The 21,802-nt window shown below is 36.8% G+C and overlaps 1 protein-coding gene across 1 annotated transcript; it reads right to left on the bottom strand.

Moving 5' to 3' along the window:
• Positions 1-20,092: 20,092 nt before the first annotated feature.
• On the bottom strand, positions 20,093-21,212 carry LOC121482978 (proteasome subunit alpha type-1). Its single transcript, XM_041741180.1, has one exon. The coding sequence runs from the start codon at positions 21,148-21,150 to the stop codon at positions 20,359-20,361; it is 792 nt and encodes a 263-aa protein (XP_041597114.1). The 5' UTR covers positions 21,151-21,212; the 3' UTR covers positions 20,093-20,358.
• Between the last annotated feature and the right edge of the window lie 590 nt (positions 21,213-21,802).

Here is a 21,802-nt window from a genome sequence, read left to right as displayed (position 1 = left end):
TTTCCATTGGTTCTCACAAAGTGTGCTTCTCTGGGTGGGGCAGGCTGGCACTTCAGTTGAACCCAAGTACCTTTCTCTTTGGCTTCTTCTTTTTCTTTTTTTAAAGATTTATTTATTTATTTATTCAGAGAGAGAGAGGGAGAGGCAGAGACACAGGCAGAAGGAGAAACGGACTCCATGCAGGAAGCCCGATGTGGGACTTGATCCCGGGTCTCCAGGATCACACCCTGGGCTGCAGGCGGCGCTAAACCGCTGCACCACTGGGGCTGCCCAGCTTCCTTCTTTTTCTGATCATTTTCCTTCACATGCTTCAAGAAGCTATCTTGCCTCTTTGAGTATTTAATATGCTCAATGCGTACATTAATTAATTCTCTTGGCAAGAATCTTGCCCTTAACTAGTTTTTTTTTAAAGATTTTATTTATTTATTCATGAGAGACACAGAGAGAGGCAGAGACACAGGCAGAAGGAGAAGCAGACTTGTCTCAAGGAGCCCAATGTGAGACTTGATCCCGGGATCTGGGATCACATCCTGAGCCAAAGGCAGATGCCTAACCCCTGAGCTACCCAGGCATCCCAAGTTGTTTGTTTACAACAATGCCAACAGCGTGCTGAGTAGCATTGTAGACTCTTCCAGTTTTGCCATGGTAACATTTGTTCCTTTTTGTACACTGCTCATTCCCTTGATATCCACAATATCACCTTTCTTGTAGATTCTCATGAATGTGGCCAAAAGAACAATTCCATGTTTTCTAAAAGGCCTAGAGAACATACAGCAGATACCTCTCCTCTTTCCCTATATGTTGGTCATTTTGGTGAATTACTGGAAGATGGCAGTTCCAGCCAAAAGGACACAAGTGTACTCCTTCATCCCCATCACTTATTTCCCCCATCCCTCATTCTCCTCCCTTCTGGTAACCATCAGTTTATTCTCTATAATTGGTTTGTCTCCTCTCTCTCTTTTGCCTTTGCTCATTTGTTTCTTAAATTCCACATACGAAATCTCATTTGGTATTTGTCATTCTCTGATTGACTTATTTTACTTAGCATTATGCGCTATACTCTCCAGATCCATCCATGTCATTGCAAATGGGAAGATTTCATTCTTTTATTGTGACTGAATAATATTCCATTGTGTGTATTTTCTTTATTCATTAATTGAAGGACCTTTTCTTTATTCATTAATTGATGGACACAGACTGCTTCCGTAATTGGCTATTGGAAATAATGCTGCTGTATAAACATAGGGGTGCATGTATCTCTTTGATTGAATGTATTTGTATTTTTTTATAAGTATGCAGTAATGTGATTGCTGGATCATAAGGTAGTTCTGTTTTTTAATTTTTGAGGAACCTCCATACTGTTTTCCAGAGTGGCTGGACCAATTTCCATTCCCACCAACAGTACCCAAGTTTTCCTTTTTCTCCACATCCTCACAAATATCTGTTATTTCTTGTGTTGTTGATTTTAGCCATTCTGGCTGGTTTGAGGTGATATCTCGTTTTGATTTTAGTTTCATGTGTCTGATGGCTATCATTTTATGATCAACTGGGATTTATACCTGGGTTGCAAGGGTGGCTCAATATTTGCAAACCAATCAGTGTGATAAATCACATCAATAAGAGAAAGGATAAGAACCATATGATCATTTCCATAGATGCAGAAAAAAACATCTGAAAAGTATGATATCCATTCATCATAAGACCCCTCAACTAAGTAGGTTTAGAGGGAACATACCTCAACATAATAAAGGCCATGAATGAAAAACCCACAGTAAACATAATTCTTAATGGAGAAAAACTGAGAACTTTTCCCCTGAGGTCAGGAACAGTGCAAGGATGTTCACTCTCCCACTTTTATTCACCATAGTACTGGAGGTCCCAGCCACAGTAATCAGAACAAAAATAAATGAAAAGAGTCTAAATCAGTAAGGAAGAAGTAAAACCTTCACTATTTGCAGATAACATGATACTCTGTATGGACGACCCAAAAGACTCCAGCAAAAACCTGCTAAAACTGATAAACAAATTTAGTCGAATTGCAGGATACAAGAGGAATGTATAGAAATCTATTTCATTTCTATACACCAGTAATAAAGCAGCACAAGGAGAAATTAAGAAAACAATCCCATTTACAGTTGCACCAAAAATAATAAGGTACCTAGGAATAAACTAAAGAGCTGAAAGATCTATACTCTGCAAACTATAAAACACTGATAAAAGAAATTTAAAGGACACAAAGAAATTGAAAGACACTCCATGCTTATGGATTAGAAGAATAAATATTGTTAAAATGTCTATATTACCCAAAGGAATCTACACATTTAATGCAGTCCCTATCAAAATACCACCAACATATTTCAGAGAGCTAGAACAAACAATCCTAAAATGTGTGGGACCACAAAAGACTTCAAATAGCCACAGCAATCTTTTTTTAAAAAAGATTTTATTTATTTATTAATGAGACACACACACACACACACACACACAGAGAGAGAGAGAGAGAGAGAGAGAGAGAGAGAGAGGCAGAGATACAGGCAGAGGGAGAAGCAGGCTCTATGCAGGGAGCCCGATGTGGGACTCAATCCCAGGTCTCCAGGATCACACCCTGGGCTGAAGGCAGCGCTAAACCGCTGAACCCAGGCTGCCCTAGCCACAGCAGTCTTGAGGAGGAAAAGCAAAGCTGGGGGCACCTGGGTGGCTCAGTGGTTGAATGTCTGCCTTTGGCTCAGGTCATGATCCCGGGGTCCTGGGATGAAGTCCTGTATCAGGCTCTCTATGGGGAGCCTGCTTTTCCCTCTGCCTCTGTTTCTCTTTCCGTGTGTCTCTCATGAATAAATAAATTTTAAAAATTAAAAAAAAAAACCGAAAAGCTGGAAGTATCACAGTTCTGGACTTGAAGTTGTATTACAAAGCTATAGTCATCAAAATAGTATGGTACTGGCACAGAAATAGACACATAGATCAGTGGAACAAAATAGAAACCCCAGAAATGAACCCACAACTACATAGTCAACTAATCTTCAACAAAGCAGGAAAGAATATCCAATGGGAAAAGGACAGTTTCTTCAACAAATGGTGCTGGGAAAACTGGACGGCAAGATGCAAAAGAGTGAAATTGGGCCACTTTCTTACACCATACACAAAAATAATTTCAAAATGGATGAAAGACCTAAATGTGGGAGCTGAAACCATCAAAATCTTAGAATACAAGTAGTAACTCCTTTGACATGGGCCGTTGCAACTTCTTTCTAGAAATGTCCCCTGAGACAAGGGAAACCAAAGCAAAAATAAACTATCGGGACTATATCAAAATAAGAAGCTTATGCACAGAGAAGGAAACATTGAACAAAACTAAAAGGCCATCTAAGGGATGAAAGATGATATTTGCAAATAACATATCTGATAAAGGGTTAGTATGTAAAATATGTAAATAACTTATAAAGCAAAACACTAAAAAAAGTTCAATTAAAAAATGGGCAGAGAACATAAATTTGTCAGGTTTTTTATTAAGCTAGTTTTTGTTCCTAAAAGATTTGGTAAAACTACCCCCGACTTCACTTTAGCCATTAGTCATATTGTGAATTTAAGAGTCCTTCCACTACCTTATCTGCTTTACTCTAAATGCATTTGAAATTGTCTGGTCCTTACACTCCAGTGGCAGGGCTTGGAACTCGAGGGGTGATGGGGCAATCTGACTTAGAAAGGGCCATTGCTTCCTGGATTCTGGATTTTCTCTCTCTACTGATGAGGTCTAACATGATACGGGCTTTGGATTTTGGTAGGCATGTAAAGCTGTTGGTTTTGTTAGTCTGATAATCATCTAAAACCCTGAGTCTTTGTTAAAAACTCAGCTTAGTTGAAAACCTGACTAACCAGGTGGTTTATTGAGTCTACTGACTGTCTCTCACTCCAGTGCCTCTTAAATTTCATGTCATTAGATTCAGACCATTATTTTAGCTTATTTTTATCCTTTGTAAGTTTTGACTCTGTCATCCTATGAAATTACTCTCCTCATCTTATGCCATTTGCAAAATGGAACATTTATTTGCTACCCCTTCTTTTTTTTTTTTTTTTTACCACTGATAAAGCTGTAGTTTCGGATAGGCATGAAGACAGGGCCTCTAGCTAGACATGAAAAACTCCATCAAAATAAGTATATATAATTATTAATGTTTCCGCAGGATCATTCGAAGAGTCAGACGTTTGAGTTTATTCTTTCATCAAATAATAATTGAACAATTTCTCTCAGCTATGCACCATGGTAGATACTGGAAATACAAGAACTAATAAAACTTGTTCCCTTGTTCAAGGATTCAGAGAAAAAGGACAAGAAAAAAGATTAATTAAATATGGCATGTGTTAGAGAAGTATAAAAAGCTTTCATGTCTCAAAGGATTTAAGGCCAAAGGGGAAAAAGATAGTTGTTTTCTGTATCTCATCAATCCAAGTATATCTGATAGGTGGTGGGTTCTGTGATAAGCTATTGACATCCTGGTTTAGGAATTAAAGACTACTAACCCTCAGCTGCAGAGAGTGTAGCCAGTAGGAAATTCACAGCTGTCATCCCCTCACAGGGATAGCTATGCTTAAGAGAGCCATGTTGGCCCATATCCAGTGATTGAAGGAGAGGTTTTAGAGTCTGCTTGCTTTACCCAACTGGTAACAATTCTTTTTTTTTTTTTGTATATTTTTTTATTGGAGTTCGATTTGCCAACCTATAGTATAACATCCAGTGCTCATCCCATCAAGTGCCCCCCTCAGTGCCCATCACCCAGTCACCCTACCCCCCCCGCCCACCTCCCCTTTCATTACCCCTTGTTCATTTCCCAGAGTTAGGAGTCTCTCATGCTCTGTCACCCTCTCTGATATTTCCCACTCATTTTCTCTCCTTTCCCCTTTATTCCCTTTCACTATTTCCATAGTTTCATTCAAACAAACATTAGTTTGTCCTTCTCTGATTGACTTACTTCACTTAGCATAATACCCTCCAGTTCTAACCACATTGAAGCAAATGGTGGGTACTCATTGTTTCTAATGGTAACAATTCTGAAGAGTCATTCTAGCTCCATAATTTCCGGTAGAGCCACCGAAAGGTTCTCTTAACACTGCCTTGCCATCCAATTTCCCCTTCCTCACTCCAATAGATAGGTAGATGACAGATAGATGGATGGATGGATGGATGGATGGATGATGGATGGATGGACAAGAGAAGTCAAGAAGCAGTTATACTTTGGGGCAGTACCTGGGAGGTAGCAACAACAGATGCTTCTGGGTTTTGGATAGTTTTGTGGGTTTGCTTTTCTTTGTTAGAAAATTATCTGTGTACCTGTAGAGAAGTTTATTTCTAAATAACTTTCACCTCCTCATCAAATTTTTTAACAGTAGGACTAGTCATATTCATGAGTGTCTTGTACATGTTAAGTGTCTTATTCTCTAAAAATCTTATTCTCTAAAAGGGAGAAATGTGTTTATTTCTACTGTTTAGATTTTCATTATATGGCTAGCCATTAAACTTAAACTTGTTTACATTAAACATTAAACTTGTCCTCTTCTATACTTAATACATACCCAAATAGGTTTGGTAAGTTAACTGATGGCAGAGTTGGGAGGAAAAAACAGGGTAAGAGCAACTCCATCTTTTTTAAGCTAACTGACCTGCTGCATACATTGTGTTCTTATTCATGCCAAATGTTTTACAAGGATAGGAACCCACATCATAGGTATTGTGGTGGTCTGCTCTACCTGCTTGTGTGGGTAAATCATTCTAGTATTGGTATTCCTGATTCCTTTGCATCTAAGAAAGTGTCTTAGGTTCAGTTTCTCTTTTAAAGCAGAGTCTTAGACAAGGATTTGGGTCCAGATAGTTTGTTTGGGAGTGAACTCCAGGAACAGGAGTGAAAGAATGAGTAGAATGAGACAGTGGAGGAAGAAAAATCAATAAGAAATGTGTTACTGAACTGGTAACTGATATGCTCAATCTCTTTTGGTGGCCCTCTGAGAAACTGTGTAGAGTATATTTAGAATTGTCCTTCCTGGACGCCTGAGCGGCTCAGTGGTTGAGCATCTGCCATTGGCTCAGGGTGTGATCCTGGGATCCTGGGATCGAGTCCCACATTGAGATCCCTGTAGGGAGCCTGCTTCTTTGCTTCTGTGTCTGCCTCTCTCTCTATGTCTCTCGTGAGTAAATAAATATAATATTAAAAAAAATAGAATTGTCCTTCCACCATGCAACATTTATCCACCAACTCATACCTTACTTGAGAGTTTACCCCTAGGAACTTCCACACCTCCTGGCTGCTCTACTGGACTGCTGAGTAATTAGATAGGGGCTTTGCAGAAAATGTGGGCAATGGAGGTAGGATGTTAAGATAAAATTACTTAAAATACTTAAAATAGGTGTAGCTAAAGTTGGAGATAAAGAGAGTTGCCCTGGGGCACCAAAAGCCTATGCAATAACCACCTTCTCCAATATCATATTTGATAGTAATAAAGCAGATATTTTGTTCTCCTTTCACCTCTTCTTTATCTATTTTTTTTAAAGATTTAGGATTACAAGTGGGGAAGCAGTGTTGTTGTTGTTTAATTTGGATTTCTTAAAATTCTGACAGAAGCAACCCAAGATTTATTTCTAATTGTTGCAGACCTTGTAACTAAACCAAAGTTTACAGTATTTTACACCTCCAACAATATAAAAATAAATATATATTAGGTCAGTTATTTCAGCATCATTTGCAATTGTAAAAAACTAAATTTCCATCCTCGGGAGTTTACCAAGTAAACTATGAATAGTACCTCTACACAATGAAATATTATGAATTCTAGAAAAGGATGAGGAGGTGCAGCCCAGGTGGCTCAGTGGTTTAGTGCCACCTTCCGCCTAGGGTGTGATCTTCGAGACCCGGGATCGAGTCCCATGTCAGGCTCCCTACATGGAGCCTGCTTCTCTCTCTGCCTGTGTCTCTGGCTCTCTCTCTCTCTCTCTGTCTCTCATGAATAAATAAATAAAATCTTAAAAAAAAGAAAAGGATGAGGATTATCTCCATGAATTGATATGGTTTGGTTTTCAGGATATGTTGTTAAGTAAAAAACTTAAAGTTCAGAAAAGCATTTATTACATGATACATTTGTGTAAGATGGAGGTGAGGGTAAGAATATATGTGTTTGCTTTTGCAAGAAGAATCACAGGAATGGTCAACAAAAACTAATAGGTTTGTTACTTATGAGGATGGGTAATAATACCATGGAGTAGAAAGGAGAGTAAGTGACAGCTCTTTCAGTATATTTTTGTACAACTTTTACCTTTGGAAGTTTGTTAATGTATTGCATATTAGAAAATAAAATTAAATAAACAGGATGGGTTAAAAAAACAGTAAATTGAAACAAACATAACTTTTTTTCATGTGAATAACCTAATTTACAGAGAGGAAAAATAAAACTAATCCAAACAATTTGGAACACAGTACTGTGACTATATTTCAATCCAAATACAAAAAAGAACTGGAAAGAAATCTTGAATTCTTCAAAGCAAATTTGTTTTCCACAGTGATATGGGTCTAGCATTTCTGAAACTATTTTATGTGTATTTCAGAAATGAAAAAATAAAATACTGATATTTCAGGAAGCCAGGGTCTCTCAGTTTTAGGATGAAAGAAATATAACGTGAATTGGGAGAAGACAAGACAAAAAGATAAGTAAATGCCATTGAATTTGAGTGAGAAATTCCAATGTGATACTTAGTGCTCAGATACTGGTTTCTAAATACCATTCCACATTAAAAAGGGCAATGGCTGGTTCCAGGGCTGAGGCAAGGAAAATACAAGGTGCATATGGGCTATCTTTTTGTGCCATAAATTAAGGAAGCACTTAAGACATAATGACATTTTTAAAAAATATAGAAACCAGACTGAAGGAGCTTAGCCAGTCAGATTGGGGAAAACCGAGCAATAAAATGAATGACGGCAGAAATTAATTATAACACATTGTATAAAATGAAAATTCATTAGTCCATACTAACACACACACTTACGTGTGTAAATGGGGAGGAGGAGAAGCTCTCCCTTGTAAGACAATGCCAATTAATATAGAGGAAATGACATAGGCAATGGCCATTTGCAAGCTTACTATAATTATTGATTCAGACAACAGTCACCAGTGGATGTTAATGCTGTTAGGTGGATGTTTGGGTAACAGTATATTTACCTAGTTTAAAAATATCTTCCCCCTGGGGATCCCTGGGTGGCTCAGCAGTTTAGAGCCTGCCTTGGGCCCAGGGCATGGTCCTGGAGTCCCGGGATCGAGTCCCACATCAGGCTCCCTGCGTGGAGCCTGCTTCTCCCTCTACCTGTGTCTCTGCCTGCCTCTCTCTCTCTCTCTCTCTCTCTCTCTCTGCATCTCTCATGAATAAATAAAGAAAATTAAAAAAATATTCCCCCTGATTTCTTATTAATTACAAAACAAATTTATGGTAGAGAAACTTGGAGGATCCACCTGTTCTAAGTGACAAATGTTAACATCACTAATAATGAGTAACAGACCTCTTGCAGCTCCTGATATGAAGCACTAGAAACAAGACAAAATACATGTAGTGTCCCTGACATTACGAATTTCAACATGAGAAAGCCTCAGATAAACATGAATTGAGGGTCATTCTACAAAATAATTCGTCTGTATTCTACTCTGTAGTTCTGGGTAACTTTTTAATTTAAAAGAGACTAAAAAAGCATGATACCTAAATGCAGTGGCTGTCTAGGACAATGTTCTGGAACCATGGGGGAATAACAATATAAAGCATGTTATATAAAGTTTGAATATGTACATAGGCACAGTATATTAGATAATAATATTGCTTTAGTATTAAAGTCCTGAATAGGGACGCCTGGGTGGCTCAGCAGTTGAGCATCTGCCTTTGACTCAGGGTGTGATCCCAGAGTCCCGAGATCGAGTCCCACATCAGGCTTCCTGCATGGAGCCTGCTTCTCCCTCTGCCCATGTCTCTGCCTTTCTCTGTGTCTCTCATGAATAAATAAATAAAATCTTAAAGTCCTGAATAAGAGAATGTGCTTTTTAAAAATGCTATATGTCCTAAAGTATTAAGGGGTAAAGCATCATGTTGCTGACAAATAAATGATTGAATTCAGTAAGTCGGTACAACTAACAAATAACAGTAATCAAATTCATTGCAGTATAAGATATGTAAATACTTTTTTAGCATCAAATGTAATATTTGTTATTATATATGAGGGGAGCAGATGTGGCAAAGTGTTAATATTGAATCTAGGTGAAAGGTATTTGGGAATTCACTTTATTATTCATGCAACATTTATGTATGTTTGAAGAGTTTTTCAAAATAAAACTGAAAAATTAAAATGCTTTAGTAATTCAAATGTGTTTTTCATAAATTCTCTGCTTTTTGAAACACAGAAGAACACTATGCCTGGGAGTTAATATATTCTGTAATAATTGGTGCATACTCAGTATCTGAAAAAACCAGAAAAATAATTTGTGCCCAGTATACTCTAATTGGCTAAGTCTTGTGACTCAAGTTTTGTGATTCTAGTCTTAGAATATGAGCCCAAATAAGGGTTATTCCTCAAGCCTATATGCATAACTTGTGCCAAATGAAAAAAAGGGCATTTCTCTCTAAATTGGGACACTTACTTTGATCAGTAATTCTATTTTTATTACATTTTTTTCATTTAATGATGAATGATTAGAGGAGCTGTTAGTTGGCATTGGCCATAATTTAAAAAAATTAATCTACAGAATAAATTCTAGATAAATTAAAAAGATAACATAGATTTCTCAAAAATTAATTTAATCTCCCTTAACCAAGATGCTTTAAATTAAAGACCTGGATGAATTAAATATGATTTCCCTACCATCTACAGAGGCCTTTTTAAAAATGCTCTGAAGTGTACTTATGACTAGATAAAGTGTTTTTAATACTATCAATCAAAATTTTAATATATACTTATATACTGATGACTAATGGAACAAACCAGAACTCCTTGTTGGGGAAAAAATAGCTATGTAGAATTTGACTGGAAAAATCACAAGACTAGATACTCCTATGTAAAGTATCTTGGATACGTTTTACAAATATACTTTCTGGACTTAGGATTCTAAGCATATTCCCACTATTCTTCCCACTAAATTCAACTAAAAACCTCTGGGTGTTATATATAAACAAACATAATAAGACTCTAAAAGAATGAAGTATGGCAGATCTTCTAGGGATCTCAGGACCTGAGGAACAGCAAGGTGGTGTGTTCTTTGTTTTTTGTTTTTTGTTTTTTGTTTTTTGCCTCACACATCCCACAGTTGAAGCTGAAGAAGCTGGCAACCTGGAAACACTAATGGGTGCAGATAAAAAAAAAATATCACAGGGGAAATTATACCCACAGCCTCACCTATAACTAATTTAGGTGATTTAGATGATGAGAATTTGGACTTTTAAGGTGAGAATACTTAGATGAGAATTTGGACTTGAGTATCAACTCAAGGGTTGATACTTTGGGGGACCTTGGGATAGGGTGAATGTAATTAGTGTGGCAGCTGGACATGTGTCTTTGGCAGTCAGACAGCGGATTATCATATACAGAATAATAGTCCCCCAAAGAGGTCCAGGTCTAGTACCTATAACTGATAGTATCTTACCTTATATGGCAAAAAAGCCTTTGCAAAGATAGTCAAATTAGGAACTTTTAAATGAAGACATTATTCTGGTTTTTTGGATGGGTTTAATATAATCACACTGGATCCTTATAAGGGAAAGAGAGTGGCAGAAGAGTTAAAATTAGATATAGAGATGTAATAATGTAACCAGCAGTCAGGGTGATATTATTGCTGACTGAGACCACAAACCAAGTAATCAGGAGAGCCTCTAGAAGCTGGAAAGGGCAAGGGAATGGATTATCCTCTAGAGCCTCAAGGAACTCAATCCTGCTAACATCTTGATCAGCCCAGTAAGACCCATTTTGGAGTCCCGACATCCAGAGCTATAAGAAAATACAAGAAATTAATATGTATATGAAGCAATAAGTGATAAAACTGAAAGAAATAAACAAAACACATCAATAGTTGGAGACTTCAGTACCTCTTTCTCTCAGAAATGGATAGAATGACTACACAGAAAATCATCAAGAGTATGGAGGAGCCCAGTAATACTAGAAACAAACAATCTGACATTTATACAAAACTGAACACAACAGCAAAATATACATTCTTTTCAAGTCTCCATGGAACATATATCTCTATAGATTAAATTTAGAGCCATGAAACAAATATAGAAGAATTGAAATCATGTGTTCTTTATCCACAGTGCAATTAAAAAGAAATGAATAACAGAAAAATAAGAGGAAAGTCTCCAAGTACTTGAAAACTGAACAACACACTTCTAAGTTATCTATAGGTCAAAGTGTCAAGAGCAACAAAAAATAGATAAACAGTACAAATGAAAATGCAACACTCTAAAATTTGTGGGACATAGCTAAAGCTGTGCTGAGAGGGAATCTTACAGAAACTAAGTAATGTGTATGTCAGAAGAGAGGAAAAAAGTCCCAAGTCAGTACTTTAAGTTTTCACTTCAAGAACCTAGGAAAAGAATATATCCCCAAATAGCAGAAAGAAGAAAATACTAAAGAGAAAGAAGCAATGAAGTTGATTTTTTTCTGTTCTTCTGTTTTCAATGAAACAAAAACCTATCTTTTTTGAAAAGATTAATAAAATTGACAAACTTCTAGCAAGACTAACAGAAAATAGGACATAAATTACTAATATCAGCAATGATGGGGCATGTCACTACAGACTCTATAAAAAGGGTGATGGTGTATTACAGAGGGTGATGGTATATCACAGATAATTGTACACAAACTTCACAAATCATATGAAATGTACCTCTTCCTCAAAACACACAAGCTACCACATTCCTTATGAAATACATAGTCTGAGTAGCCCTGTAATTTACAAGGAAACTGAATTAGTTTTCAAACAACTTATCACAAAGAATATTTCAGGACCAGATAACGTTAATGAAGAATTCTAACCAACATTTAAAGAACAATTAACAGCAATTTGATACAATTCTTTCAGAAAAGAAACAGAAGACGAAGAAACACTTTCAATTCCATTTTATCAAGCTAGTATTACCCTGCCATGAAATCATGAGAAAGTACAAAAAACCCCACAACAATATACTTTATGAATACAGACACAAAATCCTTAACAAAATATTAGCAAATAGAATGCAAAATGTATACCCTATAGCCAAGTAGAATTTATTCCTGGAATATGAGGTTGGTTCAGTATTCAAAAATTAATCAATGTTGGGGCACCTGCTGGCTTAGTCACAGTAGGGCTTGTGACTCTTGATTTCAAGGTTGTGGTTTCGGGTCCTAAGTTGAGCATACAGATTATTTAAAAAATCTTTAAAAATTTTTTTTTAATTTTTATTTATTTATGATAGAGAGAGAGAGAGAGAGAGGGAGGGGCAGAGACACAGGCAGAGGGAGAAGCAGGCTCCATGCACTGGGAGCCTGACGTGGGATTCGATCCCGGGTCTCCAGGATCACGCCCTGGGCCAAAGGCAGGCGCCAAACCGCTGCGCCACCCAGGGATCCCTAAAAAATCTTTAAAAAGGGACGCCTGGGTGGCTCAGTGGTTGAGTGCCTGCCTTCGGCCCAGGGAGTGATCCTGGAGACCTGGGATCGAGTCCCATGTCGGGCTCCCTGCATGGAGCCTGCTTCTCCCTCTGCCTGTGTCTCTGCCTCTCTCTCTCTCTGTGTCTCTCATGATTAAATAAATAAAATCTTAAAAAAAATCTTTAAAAAAAGTAATGTCATTTAGACTAAAGAAAACTTGATTATATAAATCAGTGCAGAAAAAGCATTTGGGAAAAGTCAATGCTCATTTATGATAAAAGCTTTCTGCGAACTAGGAATAGCAGAGAGCTTTCTCAACCTAGTAAAAACCTACAGCTAACATGCTTAAAGGCAAAATAATAAATGCTTTCTTATTAAATTGGGAAAAAAGCAAGGATGTCCATTCTCCCCATTCTTACTGAACAGGGTGATGTAAGTTCTAGCCAGCACAAGGCAAGAAATGGAAATAAAAGACATCAAGATAAGAAATGAAGAAATGAAACTTTTTATTTGCACATGATATGATTGTCTACTTATAAAATTAGTTAAAATATCTAACTAGAACTATTAAATGAGTTCAAGTTCATGGGATATAGGATAAACACAGAAAAATCAATTCTACTTATTTATACTAGCAACGAGCATTTTAAACATTGAAATTAAAAATCAGATCCCATTTATAAGTGCTCACAAAAGAAATATTTAGTTGAAAATTGAACAACACATACGCACAACTTGTATGCTTACACGTACGCATTGCTTGTGAAAGAAATCAAAGATCTAAGTAAAAGGAGAGACATACCATATCCACAGACGGAAAGGCTCAGAATAGCAAAGAAGTCTGTTCCTCCCAGGTTTAAAGCAATTCCTGTCGAAATCTCCAGAATATTTTTTTGTAGATACAGACAAGATCATTCTAAAATGTATATGGAAAAGTGAAGGTACTAGAATAGCTAAGACCATTTTGAAAAAAAATTGGGAGGAGTCAGTCTGTTTCAAAACTTAACCATATAAGTTCAGTAATCAAGACTGGCATAGATCACATAATCCATGGAATATAATAAAGAATCCATAGATAAACCAACACAAATATACTCAACTGAATTGGGCATCAATGGGTGGGGGGAGGAGGAGGAGGATCCATCTAAGTCTTACACAAAACTAAGAATGGGTCATAGACAATATAAAACTTAAAACTATAAAACTTCTAGATAAAAATCATTGGAAATCTTCAGGATTTAAGACTAGGTAAAGCATTTTTAGACTTGATACCAAAAGTATGATCCATAAAAGGAAAATTAGACAAATTATACTTTACCAAAACTGAAAAGTTTTGGTTTGTGAAAGACTTTATTAATATGACTAAAAGCTAAGCTAGGGAGTTGGAGAAAACATTTGCCAATCACTTATCTGACAAAGGTTTAGTACCTAGAATATATAAAGAACTTAGAACTCAACACTTAAAAAGCAAACAGGACATTAGCAAAAGACATGATAAGACATTTCAGTGAAGAACATAATATAGAGAGCAATAAGCACTTGAAAAGATGTTCAACATCTTTAGTCACTAGGGAAATGTAAATCAAACCACAGTAATATATCATTACACACTTTTTAGAATGACTGAAATTACAAAAAATGTCACAGTATCAATTGCTGGCAAAGATGTGGAGAAATTCATACATTGATGGTGGGAATAGGAGATGCTATTGCCACTTTAGAAAAGGTTAGAATTTCCTAAACTTACTAATTGAACACTTAATTTTGGAATAGATATGTATATGCATGAGTTGTGCAGAATAATACAAGATTTCATGTAATCTGGGACGCCCGGGTGGCTCAGTGGTTGAGCACCTGCCTTCTGCCCAGGGCGTGATCCTGGAGTCCCTACATCGGGCTCCCTGTGTGGAGCCTGCTTCTCTGCTTGTGTCTCTGCCTCTCTGTGTCTCTCATGAATAAATAAATAAAATATATTTTTTAAAGATTTCATGTAATCTTTGTTTAGGTATATTTTTAATTTTCAAATTAGTTCCATAAGATATTCATTATTCAAATAAAATATATGGAGCCAAATCTTACTGAATTGACTTTTTTGTTCTTGATAGAAAAAATAAAATGCATAAATATACAAAATAATAACAACACAAATAGAATGTATATTTTACTTTTTTTCGGTGGAGAATTTTAAAGATAAATTTAAGTTGGTTGATAATTTTATTTATTTATTTATTTTTTTGGTTGATAATTTTAAAGTTCTGTTAGGTACATACCAATTTGGGATTCATAATTCTGGATGGATCAACTTCTTTATTAATAGCTTATCTCCCTGTTATACCTAATAATAATCATTGTTCTGATCCTGGGAGTGCAAAATTTGTTTGACGTTTAGAAATAAATCAAATAGAAATGAACATCTAAATAAGTGACGCAGGGGCAGTCTGGGTGGCTCAGCGGTTTAGCGCCACCTTCAGCCCAGGGCCTGATCCTGGAGACCTGGGATCAAGTCCCACGTTAGGCTTCCTGTGTGGAGCCTGCTTCTCCCTCTGCCTGTGTCTCTGCCTCTCTCTCTTCTGTGTCTCTCATGAATAAATAAAATCTGAATGAATGAATGAATGAATGAAGCAAAATATTATGCTCATGGGTTTGGAGAATGAATATTTTTGGAATGCCTGTTCTCTCTAAATTTATCTAAAAATTCACATTCTCTCTTTTTTTTTTAAAATTCACATTCTCAATCAAAATTTGACTTCTGGATATCTGTACCTGTGTGTGCATGCGCGCGCACACACAATGAAAATTTATATGCACAGAATAGTTTGAGTAAGAATGTTAATAGCAGCTTTTTCATGAAGGCTGGTCTGAAAGAACCCAAGTGCCTATCTGTGAGAGAATGGATAAGTATATTATGGTATATTTTTATGGTGGTGTGCTAATTTAGCAATATAAATGGGGGAAGTTACTGAAAGACAAAAACATGAATGAATCTAAAACAAAAACATGAAGTTGAGCAAAATTAAGCCAGAGACAAAAGAATACATGCTCTTTTTATTTCATTTATATGAACTCCCAAGAGCAGGCAAAACTAATGTTGATTAGAATCAAAAGTGGTTGCTTTGGGGATGACTCTTTAAAGGGACAGAAGAGGATTTTCTGGGGTAATAGAAACATTCTGTATTTAGTTTCAAATGTTCATTATTTGGGTGTATGCAACTGTAAAAACCCATCAGACTGAATGGTTAAAATCTCTGTTTTATGTTAATAATTAGTATATGTGCTGCTGAAGCGAGCACTTATGTTAATAATTATACTTCAATAAATTAATGTTATCCAGGCTGCTATTGACCAATTCATTGGGCGCACAAGTTTTGAATTCTGAGAAAAAATATTTTGGGAATTTACTTATTTTTAAAAAAGATTTTATTTATTTGAATGAGAGAGCCAGAGAAAGCATGAGCAGGAGGGAGGGGCAGAGGGAGAGGGAGAAAGCAAACCCCCTGCTGAGTGGGGAGCCAGATCTGGGGCTTGATCCCAGGACTCTGGGATATGACCTGAGCCACCCAGGTGGAAATTCTAAAAACTCATCAACTTTGTCTTTGTAAGTCATAGAGGGCAAATCAAGCTTTTCAAAATAAAAAAAAGAAAAACTAATTTTCTGGACACAGGAGATGGGCAGAGAAAAGTTTGTAAAAGAAAGTGCCCACTGATAAACATTGCATGAGAATTGCTTTCCTCTCCAGGGTTGTTCCAACTGCCTTGAGGCTGTATGGTTAGAATTCAAAATATCAGACAGGAATGTCCTTGACACAGTTATGATGATCTCCATCATTGCTTCAGGAAGAGTAATGTGTTAGTGTCTTTTTTCTTTCTCTTTGAATTATGCTGTTAGCTTTAAGCCTCGGGGCAGAAGTACAGTAAAATGGATAACTAATTGAAATATTTAAAACAACCAGACAGCAGTATTCATGAACCATCACAATGAACTAGCACAGGAAACTGCCTTCTCAGTGTAAGTATTGGTTAGATTAGGAAAGATGTTTACCTTCAGATCAAAGGTTCATCAAGGACAGGAATTCATCTTTTATTGTACGTAACATGTTCTTTCACAATGTTATACACAAATGTATTAAAACACTCCCTGTTTTAATACAAGCAGAAGCTGTGCTATCTAGACATTCTCTGTGGGGTTATATCACTTAGTTAAATATTGCCATAATGGTGTTGCGTAACACACCACCCCAAAACACACTGGCTTAAAACAGCAATCATTTATTCTCATGGATCTGCTCTGCTGACTCATACACCTGCGGGGAAGAAACTGCAAAGTCACATGGCATGGGGTTTGGATGCCAGGAAGAATGAGGCTTTGGAGCCAATGATGTAATGTACTGCATGGGGATCTTGAGTTTTGAATAAAAATTCTAAGAAGCCTATTGGTGAAGTATGACTGTGAGAGCATATTGCCCTACTGAATCACCTTGATGATATATCAAAGTAAACCAAGATCCTTCGACATTATTGCCTGAAAGAAAGTCTTGCCTGGAAATTGGATTCTTCTCTTTCACTGTTTTTCTATAGACCAATTTGTGGATAATTGACATTTAAACAATATTGAATCTTTCTACTCATGAACACAGTATACCTCCACTAGTATGTAGTGAGGTTCCTATTGCTTTTTGTTTTTAATTTTAGACTTTATTTGAAACTCAGTTATTTAGAGCCATTTCATTCTCTCTTTAAAGGAAAGAGCATTTTGGTTAATTAGACATATACATAATTTTACTCTTTTATTTATTACCAAGGTAGAACACAGGGTCTTTTTGGTCATAAGCTGTCTAAAGTAGGTTTGGGTTGAGTGTACTGCAAAATAAGAAACCTTAATATTGACAAGTAAACTTCAGTCCCATTGCTACCACCTACCCTATCTCAAATGAAAACTGATGGTATTAGGGTGATGGTATTAGGTAAATGTTTGAAAGGGCAGAGTGATAAGGCAACAAAAGTAGTATGATTTTTGATCTTACACATGATCAGCTTCAGAACTTATTAAAAATTCCTTATCAGTATGCAGTATACACCAAACTTTGTACAAATAATCTTCATTCTTCCTTGAGGTGATAAATCCCCCTCCCTACTTCCCTATTTCCTTGCCAACACAGATTAATATTCTAAAGTCAGATTAGGTATGGGATTGCAAAGATCTAGACTTGAAGAAAAATTTTTTAAGGCCTCAGGCTTTAGAATTTTCATAACACTTGAAAACTTGCACACAGCTCAGCCTTTTCCCAAAAATTGTCAGTACAGCTGAGGATCAATCTAGTTACCTCTCTGTCTTGATGACTATAGGATTTTAGTGTATAAGTCTGAGAATGATGTATCTAGGTCTGTTAGACGTTAGAAACGGCAGCCATATTCCCAAACTACCCAAGTTTTTATTTTTACCCAGATGAATGAAGGAATATAATTGTAATCTCTAAGGAGTCCAACCATAGCAAATATACATGAAGTCTTTATCCTATCCTAAGGTTGAGAAAATGGACCTTTGCCACATCACAGATCACATTAAGGGGTGGGGGAAAAGGACAACAGTAAGTGATAAGATAATCCTGCATGGTGTCACCCAAGATTCCCAACTGCAACAATATAGGATTTTGAAGAATTGCTTGTAAGGCTGTCCCAACATGGTGACCGTGACTTGCCATCTCAGTGAATGCTCTAGCAGAAGCTGTTCATCAGAAGTAGCGCCAAGGAAGAAGTACCAGGCAAAGCAGCTACCTAGGAATGTGGAACTATTCTAGGCAGCATGGGAATCTCCACAGTTCATAGAGAAGCATTTTAGAGCTATCTTCCAGAGTGGCATATGGAGACTCCCTATGTTAGGAATTTCCTGTGTCTGAAAGGTCTTGGAAACTGTGACTCAACCAGAGATATTAATGACAAAAGCTCCTCAAAAATGAGTGAAACTGCTAAAAATCACAGGTACTTAAACTGCTACTTTGGAGAATAGTTCACTGAAAGGAGCTATCACCAGAATTTATTTTTGGTAATAAATAAATTAAGTTCTTAGGGAACTCAAGATCTCTGGTTTTCTCTGGCATCATAACATGCATTAGTATCTTTCCTCATGCATAAGGGGATTTAATTTTAGATTGGCTTATCAATAGAGTTCATAATAAGAAGGAATAGCAGTTCCTCTATAAAAATCAACTTAAAACTGGAAGTGCCTAAACCTTACATGTGGACTAACCAGTTATGGTAACCTTGAATTCCAATCCATTTTTTAGATCCCAGTTGAGTCTGAGAATAAGAGGTTATACAAAGGTGGATATGCCATGGACCTACAAAGTGGGCTTGTCTTTGCTATTTCTCTTAGGTTTTTAGGTTTTCATTGAAATGCACATTTGACAGTAGAGTATATTGGCTGCATACTGATATTCAGCTTAATGAGAGAATAGAGATGATAGCTGTAGTAAGAAGAATTCACTTTGATAAATGTGGATGTCACTAATGCAAATTTAATTGGAATTGATGAATTTTTTGAACTTGGTGTTTTGCTTGATCTCTAATAGAACGTGTAGGAACATAAGAATTTGTAACAGAAGAATATTTTGTCCTTCTTTAGATTTCACTTAACTTCCTCCTATAACACTTGTATTTAAATAGAAGCCAATGTGTTTCCTGTTCCCCATATTATATAGCTAATAACCATAACAAATGTAGTAATCATGATATTGTATCTGCTAAGATGGGTAAAAATTAAAAGCTGCTCTCACAAAAATAAAATCTCAATATTCAATTTTGTTCAACCTTCCAGTAACTGTTTAGGATTAAGAAGTCCCATATACAATGGAGCATGGGGTGCATCTTGAACCTCTGGGCATCTCTCAGTCTATCCTGGGAATGTGAGTAACTTGCATTCTTTGAAAAAAAGCTGTTATTGGTCTCATTTTTTAGCCTTTGATTTTGCAATATTCTGGGGGCCATCTTCATAATATATTAGAAACAACATGTCTGGGTGCCAGTGTGTTATTTATATACCTTCTGGATTTCTTACTTAAGGAGAAAATAGTCAAATACTACTTGGATAATAGTTACGAATTTGCGGTTATTGATGGAAAAGCAAATCTGAGTGCTATTCCAGAAATGTCAACATCAACTACAATAGGAGAGCACACTCATCCTCTCCTCAGTTGTAAGCTTCCTAAGATGGTTTCCCTGTCAGAGAAGGACTAAATAAGAGTGAGGTGGGCAAAAACAAGGGGCCAAAATAGGACCGAGAGGGGTTATGGAAAGAAGAGTGAAATAAGGTAAAGATTAGGAGGCTGAAATGAACGGAGAGATTTATGAGCACTGATTTATGAAAAGAAATGATATCTAGTAATCAAATAGAGTATTTTCTTTTTTTTTTTTTTTTTTTTGCAGGTGAAACAATTTTATTTCACAGTTGTCTTTAAAACCACAAAGACACTATGTTCTTCATATAAAAACATTAGTACAGATAACTATACTTTCTAGAAAATGATTATATAGACCCTCTCAAAGAAAAATGCACACCATTATATGGTTCAGACAAGTTACTTGGGAAAAACACATCTGGACCGATTCCTAAAACATACCAGAAGACCACGCCACATCTTTTGGTTCAAAGTATAGATTACTGTCATCAGTAAGGGCTCCTGCATTCTTACATATTTGATAATACACATACAGACTGGTTTGTGACTTAATGCTCCATTGGTTCATCAGCCTTTTCTGCAGGTTCATCAGCAGGTTGAGCAGGCTGTGCCTTTCTCTGTGGTCTTTCTTCAAGACCTTCCAGGAACGGAGATACATCATCATCATCATAAATCGTAAACTCCAAGTCTTTACCAACAATTCCAATGGAAACATTCTTTGTAGTTAGGTCCTGTTCTGCAGGAAGTGTCTCTCGTAAGGCACGCAGACCATGTTTAACCAGTTCATTCAAATTGCATTCCATAAACCCAGACATATGTCTCTCCAAGTAAGTACGAGCTGATTGAGAACGGGCTCCAATGGACATGGCTCTACAGTCAAAATAGTTGGCAGATGGACAGGTTTGGAAAATGTGAGGGCCCATATCATCATAACCAGCAATGAGCAGTCCAACACCATATGGTCTCCGGCCATACCGTTGTGTTGGTATCTGGGTCTTGCTTCCAATTAGAGATACAAGACGAGACACAGGAAGAGGTCTGTCAAAAACAAATCTGGAATCCAAACACTCCTGGCGCATAAAATTACATAACAGTCTAGCATCAGCAGTAAGTCCCGCAATTGAGATACCAATATGGTTATCAACATGAAGAATTTTCTTCTGATGAGCTGCAAGCTCTGACTGTGCTCTCTTCAATGCAACCAACACTGCATGGGTTTTTGATTTCAGACCAACTGTGGCTGAACCTTGTTTGACAGCTTCCATTGCATATTCAATTTGATGAATCCTGCCCTGAGGGCTCCAAACAGTGACGTCATTGTCATACTGGTTGCGAAACATGGTTCCGGCGCGGGTCCCGCTGCGGCCTCCGGCAGAGGTGGCGGCTTCAGGAGCGCGGCCGCAACTACCCTATTTTCTTTATTTTTACCGCTTGGTCCTTTTCTTCTTGCCATGATGGGGTCCTGTTGACTCTTAATGGACATAGATGATTTAAGTGGGGGTTTTACAACCCTGTTTGGAGGTACTCATACTTTATTGAGGTCAGCTGAGGAAGAGGGGAGGGGGCAGAAGGAAAAGGAAACTTTTTAGATGGAATTAGGGGTTTTGGTGACACATACCTGGTAAGCAAATTAATTACATAGAGGGAACTGGCTCTTAGGCATTTTGCTATTAGGGTTCCATTTTTTTTTTAAATTGAATTCCTTCACGAAAACCTTTTCTTTAACATTTTCCTCCAAATAAATTGAATTTGTAATGCTTTGTAATGCTCTAAGCTGTCAAGAAATACACTCTAGAAGTTACTTACATTTCTATAAAGTGCAGTTGATACATGAAAATAAAACTAGATTACTGTTTATTCTTTTCTTTCACGTGGATTCTAAACATCTATAGTTAGTCATATTTGGTTGGCACAAATTAATAATTCACTCTTAAAACCACTGTATTGAGTTTTCTCGAGTGGCCAACTATTATAACAATATGCACCATAACA

The sequence above is a fragment of the Vulpes lagopus genome, chromosome X (genome assembly GCF_018345385.1).
Source record: "Vulpes lagopus strain Blue_001 chromosome X, ASM1834538v1, whole genome shotgun sequence".
In the NCBI taxonomy this organism is placed as follows: Eukaryota; Metazoa; Chordata; class Mammalia; order Carnivora; family Canidae; genus Vulpes; species Vulpes lagopus.
Note: the sequence above shows the minus strand (reverse complement) of the source record. Positions and strands in the feature narration are given on the sequence as shown.